This window comes from Chrysochloris asiatica, unplaced genomic scaffold (assembly GCF_000296735.1).
Source record: "Chrysochloris asiatica unplaced genomic scaffold, ChrAsi1.0 scaffold00220, whole genome shotgun sequence".
In the NCBI taxonomy this organism is placed as follows: Eukaryota; Metazoa; Chordata; class Mammalia; order Afrosoricida; family Chrysochloridae; genus Chrysochloris; species Chrysochloris asiatica.
The window spans coordinates 3,847,284-3,854,118 of NW_006408738.1; the positions used below are offsets into that span (position 1 = coordinate 3,847,284).

Below are 6,835 nucleotides of genomic sequence, written 5' to 3' on the forward strand. Positions count from 1 at the left end.
CTCCAGGTTCATCCATGTTATGCGGTGGCTTGCCGCTTCCTTGTTATTCTTCAATGTAGCATAATATTCCATTTTGTGTATATACCACAATTTGTTTATCCATTCTTCAGTTGATGAGCACTTTGGCTGTTTCCATCTTTTTGCTATTGTAAATAGTGCTTCTATAAACATTGGTGTGCATATATCTTCTCGTGTTGTGGCTCGTTTTTCTTGTGAAGTCCATTATCTTTTAATTCCACTGTTCCATGAACAGTTAGAAGTCTCCTTTCAATAGTAATCTTATTGTCCTCGGAAACCCTATACAGGGTCGCTATGGGTTGGATCAGACTTGATGGCACTTAACAACAACAACAATCTTGTTAGAAGTCCTGGTGTGGCGCTGTGGATTAGTGCACTGGACTGTGAAGTCCCTTTGAACCGCAGCGTTAGTGGTTCAAGCTCACCAGCTGCTCCTTGGAAACCCTGTGCAGGGTCATTATGGGTCAGAACCATCTCGATGGCATGTAACAACAGTCTTACTTGATTAACACCTTTCTGTATCCAGGTGGTTGTGGTGGTTGTGGTGGTTGTGTACCATGAAGTTAGTTCTGACTCAGTGACCATGATAGGGTTTCTGAAACTAAATTGTTATGGGAGCAGAAAGCTTTTATCTTTTTCTTCCATGGAGCAGCTGATAGATTTGAACTGCTGAACTTGCTGTTAGCAGCCCTACTCATAATCACTATGCTACAGGACTCCCTTTTGTTATCTTGTTGTTGTTGTTGATGATGATGATGATGAGTGCCATCCAGTTGATTTCAGCCCTTAGTGCCCCTGTATACAATAGAAGAAAACATGGCCTGGTTCTGCACTATCCTCAAAATCGCTGCTCAGCTTGAGTCCATCCATGTCTGCTGCCACTGTGCCAGTCCGTCTCATTGGGGGGTCTCCCTCTTTTTCATGGACCTTCCACTTTACCTTCTCTAGGGACTGGTCCCTCCTGATGATACATCCAAAGTAGGAAAGAGGAAGTCTGGCCATCCTGGCTTCCAGGGAGCATCTCTTTCTCTCTGCACGTCTTCCATCACAGATCTATCTGTTCATGCAGTCCTTGGTACCTTAATAGTCTCCTCCAGCGCCACAACTCAGATGCCTCAGTTCTTCTACGGTCTTCTTAGTCACTGTCCAACTTTCACATGTGTATGACAGCTTGGGTCAGGTGCACCTTAGACCTCAAACTGACATCTTTGCTCTTCAACACTTTAAAGAAGTTTTGTGCAGCAGATTTGCCTAATGCAATATGTCGTTTGATGTCTTGACTGCTGCTGCCATGAGTGTTGATCTAAGTAAAATGAAGTCTTTGACAACTTCAATCTTTCCTCCACTTATCATGATGCTGTTTACTGGTCCAGTGGTGAGGATTTTTGTCTTCCTTACATTGAGATGCAAAGCATACTGAAGACTGTGGTCTTTGTTCTTCATCAGTAAGTATTTTTAAGTTCTTTTGGTGTTTAACAAGCTAGGTTGTATCATCTGCATATCACAGATTAATGAACCTTCCTCCAATCCTGACACCACATTCTTCTTCATATAGTCCTGCTTCTTGGATTATTTGCTCAGCATACAGACAAAGTAAGGCGCACACCTTCCCTAATTTTAAACCATTTGGCGTTCCCTTATTCTGTTTGAGCAACTGCCTCTTGGTTCCTAGAGGTTCCTCATGAACACAGTTAGTGGTCTGGAATACTCATTCTTTGCAGTGTTGTCCATAACGTGTCATGTTCCACATAGTCAAAAGCCTTGGTGGTCAGTGAAACACAATAAACATTTTTCTGGCATTCTCTGCTTTGCATAGTCAGTAAAACACAGGTAGTATAGCCCTCATTCCATATCCTCATCTGAATCCAGCTTGAACCTCTGAAAGTTCCCTGCTACTGTACTCTTGGCAGCTGTGTTAAATTCTCATTAGCAAAATTTTACTTGCATGTGAGATTATTGGTATAGTCTAGAGATTTCCATATTCCATTGAGATACCTCTCTTTGGAATGGGCACAAATATGGATCTCTTCCAATCAGTTGGCTATGTAGCTCTCTTTCAGGTTTCTTGGCATACATGTTTGAGTGTCTCCAGTGTTGCCTCAGTTTGTTGAAAGATTTCAGTAATATTCCATCAATTCCTGGAGCCTTGTGCTTTGCCACTACCTGGTTTTTTGCCAGGCCTTCAATGCAGCTTGAACTTTTTCCTTCAGTACCATTTGCTTTTGATCATATGCTACCTCTTGAAATGGGTGAACATCAACTGTTTCTTTTTGGTGCAGTAACTGTGTGTATTCCCTCCATCTTCCTTTGATACTTTCTGTACCATTCAGTATTTTGGCCGTAGATTCCTTCAATATTACAACTCGAGACTTGAATTTTTTTCTTCAATTTCAGCTTCAGAAATGCTGGGTGTGTTTCTCCCTTTTTGTTTTCTAAGTAGGCCTTTGCAAATTTTATTATTTTTGAATTTGTCTCTTGAACTTCCCTTTAAAATTGTCTGTTTTTTAACCTCCTCATCTCTTACATTTGCCTTAGCATCGCTACACTGGAGAGCAAGTTTCAGGGTCTTTTGTGATAACCATTTTGGTCTTTTCTTTCTTCGTTGCCTTTTTAATGACCTTTTGCTTTCTTCCTGTATTATGTTCTTGCTGGCATCTCATAACGTTTCTGGGTTTTTGTCACTAGTGTGTAATGCATCTGATCTATATTTGAGATGATGTCAGTTTAGTTGGGATTTGGATCTCATGGATTTGTTTTAATGTTTTCCAGATTCTGCCTGAACTCGTGTGTGGACAGTTGATTTTCTGTCCCACAGTCTGCCCCTGTTCTGGTTTCGGCTTTTCTGCCTTCTCTTTCCACAAATGTAGTCAGTTTGGTTTCTGTGTATTCCATCTTCTAAAGCCCAAGGTGTATAATCTTTTATGTTTAAAAAGGTATTTGAAATGAAGAAGTCACTGGTCTTGGAAGTTCTGTCATGCGATATCCCAAGTGCTGTATTCGCAACGACTGGTCCTGCCTCTGTTTCCAGTCACCAGTACGTCAGTACATCTTGATTGCATGTTTGATTAATTTCATACCGAATAAGTTGGTAGAATTCCTCAATTTCATCATTACTGGATTCACTGGTTTGTGTATACATTTGAGTAATAGTGGTATTCATTGGTCTTCCATGTAGGCGTATGGATATAATCTTATCACAGACAGTGTTGTACATTACATTTCTCTTCAGTCATTCCCACCATAGTCAACTAGGGGATTGTCAGATTCCATGTCTGCTGTCTAGTGCTAAGGGTGTCGATGTTTATGTGCTCCTTTTCATTGCTGACCGCTTCCAGCTTTCCTGGGTTAGGGCTTTGTGTTTCTCTGTTTTATTATGAATGGACGTTTGCAGCTGGTGTTCCTGTCTTTTGAGTTGTGCCCCATCAGGAAATGAAGGTCCCCAGGGCTTTGCTCCATTCATGTCATCGTGGTCAGCTCTACTTGGAGGAGGCAGCTCTTCTCCAGTCCTATTTTGAGTGCCTTCCAAACCTGAGGGGATCCACTTTTAGCATTACACATGACAATACTCAGATACTCTTCTACGTTCTGTGTATACTATGCTGATGCTAACTGACAGGGCTCCACTGCTATTCACAAGGGTCCGTGACTAACCATTCAGAAGTAGTCTGTCTCTCCTTCTTCCTAATCTGTCTTAGTATGAAGTTCAGCTGACAGCTTTCCACCACACATGATCCTGTCCCCATTCAGACTACCTGTGGCGCAGCTTCCAACATCACTGCACCACGGAAGCCGCTGCTCTGCGGCAAACCGACAGACGAGTGGTTCTTTGTGTCTTGGAGGGCCCCAAATAAGTGGTTTGGAATAAAAGTTGAACATTAAACTTGGAATACAGAGAGTACTCAGGATAATTAGTCCAGGACTAATTAACTTAACGGTTCATGATTTCTCAACTAGAGAATATACAGCTTATTAGTTTGAATATCGATGGTTAAGTGTGAAGTGAATGCTCCTTTAATGTGCCTGTTTAATATTTTAATTTTACAGTTTTGATAGTGCTCTTCAGTCTGTGAAATCTTCTGTGGGTGGCAATGATGAACTCTCAGCTACGTTCATAGAAGTGAAAGGTCATTTCTACATGCATGCTGGTTCTCTGCTCTTAAAGATGGGTCAGCATAGTGACGTCCAGTGGCGAGCACTCTCGGAGCTGGCTGCATTGTGCTATCTCTTAGCATTTCAGGTAAGTTCTTCTCGGTGCTGTTGGCCATGGACAACCTCATCCGCCTCCGTGCGGTGTCACAGGCACTGTTGGCCATGGACACTGTATTTAGCCTCCATGCCGTGTCACAGGTACTCATGCTTTGTCATTGTGATGAAAACGTGATCAGAACCCTGTGAAGTTAACATTAAAGTAGTGAGTTTGATAGGTACAAAATAGCAAGAGGTACACAGTTGTGAGGAGGATGGTGACCAGGAGCTGTGATGAATTGTTGGTGCTAGGCTTCATACTAGGACTTATTTGAAGGACATTTTATAGGTGTTTCATCTTTTAGTGCTGGTATTGGTGGGAGCCTATATATAGTAAAGGAAGTAATCTCAAATATGGATAATGTTTGATTAAAAAAAATATATGTAACTTGGACAAAAGCCTAAATAAAGTGGATTATGATAGCATGCTATTCTCATACCCATTTCACATGTTAGTTGTTTTCTGTACTTATATTTAAAATCAATTAACATGTAAAAATGTGATAGCAAAGAAAATATATGCTTATTGAAAAGGAGGGGGAGCGTCAAAAAATCAGTGGCAACAGTCCTTACTTTTCATTTTTTCCTCCACTTTTGGCAGCCCCCTTATGTATGACTAGAAGTCATTAGAGTTCTGGTGTGATGCTTGCTGAGTAGGGTTAAGTGTTAGATTGGAATCCCAACGTTGGCAGTTGAGAGCCATTGGCTTCTGCTGGGAACCTCTCTGCAGGGTTGCTGTGGACAGCATGGGACAACCACAACATCCCATCTGACAGTGTATCGTCATTAATATATAACTGTGTTGTATCTCGTTGTTAAGTGCTTTCTAGTCGGTGTCATCTCAGTAATCTCATAGGGTTCCTAAGCAGTGGTTGGTGACTTTCAACAGCCGACCTGGCCGTTAAAACCGACCTTGTGATTGAGTTCTTTATACTGTGACGCCACATCAGGACTGTACATTTCATCTAGGAAAACAGTATCTGGACTTAACAGAACAGGAAGGCAATATGACGAAATGTGAACTGTTTGCTTTATTTAGATGAGGCGTGCCAAATAATATCTCTCCCCTAATCTTTTTACATTTTTTTGAAGTACCTGGGAGCCACAAGGGTGTACCATAGAAGTCCTTTAGAGAAGGCTCTTTACCTGGGAGCCACAAGGGTGTACCATAGAGGTCCTTTAGAGAAGGCTCTTTACCTGGGAGCCACAAGGGTGTACCATAGAGGTCCTTTAGAGAAGGCTCCTTTTAGATAATGCTTCGCCATCTAGTTCATAGTATGCAGATCTTTCTAAGACTGGTACTAGTCAGCCCACAACGGTCAAGTCTTCTGTCTGCTCAGCAGAGGCTTTTACGTTCATACCGAATATATGAGTGAGAATTTCTGAAATTTGTGAAGTTGATAATTTATTGCTGTTTTCGAATTTGTCTAGTAAAATTAAAGTTGTTTGGAGTTTGTTTTCCAGCTGAGCTTTACTGTTGACTAATAGCATTGATTATGAAACCAGTGCCATGTAATGGGATCATCTTACTGTTAGAACATGGACATCGTTGAGTTTTAAGATCTTTTTTTTCTGAAATCATCAGGTTCCAAGACCCAAGATTAAACTAATAAAAGGAGAAGCTGGACCAAATCTATTGGACATGATGGCTTGTGATCGTCTGAGCCAATCAGGTAATAGTAACGTAATGTTTAATTGATATAATTTTCAAGAATGAAAAGGAATCTTTCTCTGTTAGGGTCCATCATAAGATTTAAATTGTCATCTGCCCAGTGCATCATTTGTCACAATCACTTACTTCTCTTTGTATGATAAGGTGGGGATACACAGACAGAGAAGACTCAGCTCTGAAATTGGTGAAGTTCTGTCTATAAAGGACCTGATAGCATAGTGAGGAAGCTAGAAGGTAGTACCAATATTTTATTAGGGTCTTGGAATTTGTAGATTTATTCCTAGTTTTGTCCTAGTTTTGTCTGTCTGGATAGATCCTAAAGGATGGTTGTGTATTTGTAATTTTTCTAGGGTGCAAACTAAGAAATTCATGTAGCCTGTAAATCAACCAGTGACCTGAAGAACATATAATACTTTTTGTAGGGAGCAGTTTGATGTAAAGTCGAATGAACTTTATTGAGAGCAAGATACAGCATTCTTTCAGAGTTCTTGCAAACGTTGGTCTGTAGTTGCTTTTACTGCTCTGCTATACCACAAGCCCCCAACTGGTGGTGGAATTAGACTTTCAGTCCTTGAAGTGAATTCCAGTTTGTTTCTTCATATGTCTCCCTTCTGCCTTAGCAAGCTTGTCTTCAGGGTGCTAAACCTTAGTAGTAAAATGAGCTGTAATTTTGTTTTTTGCCTATCTGGGCATTCCAGAGAGTTTCCCTGAAAATTCATTAGGAGCTAATGTTGTTGTTGTTGTCAGGTGCCATCGAGTCGGAACCGACTCATAGCGACCCCATGCACAGCAGAACGAAACAATGTACGATCCTGGGCCAACCTCACTACCGCTGCCACACTTGAGTCCATCAGTGATGCCACCTGGCTGATCCATCTCGTTGGGGGTCCTCCTCTTTTT

At 41.3% G+C, this 6,835-nt stretch overlaps 1 protein-coding gene across 2 annotated transcripts in view; it reads left to right on the plus strand.

Annotated features, from left to right (window-relative positions):
* The window catches only part of RANBP2 (RAN binding protein 2), a 96,956-nt gene that overhangs the window by 37,691 nt on the left and 52,430 nt on the right, over positions 1–6,835 (plus strand). For both annotated transcript variants that reach the window (XM_006873036.1, XM_006873037.1), the window contains exons 7-8: positions 4,063–4,255; positions 5,849–5,936. In XM_006873036.1, coding sequence (XP_006873098.1) covers positions 4,063–4,255; positions 5,849–5,936 — 281 coding nt within the window. The remainder of the gene's footprint in view (positions 1–4,062; positions 4,256–5,848; positions 5,937–6,835) is intronic.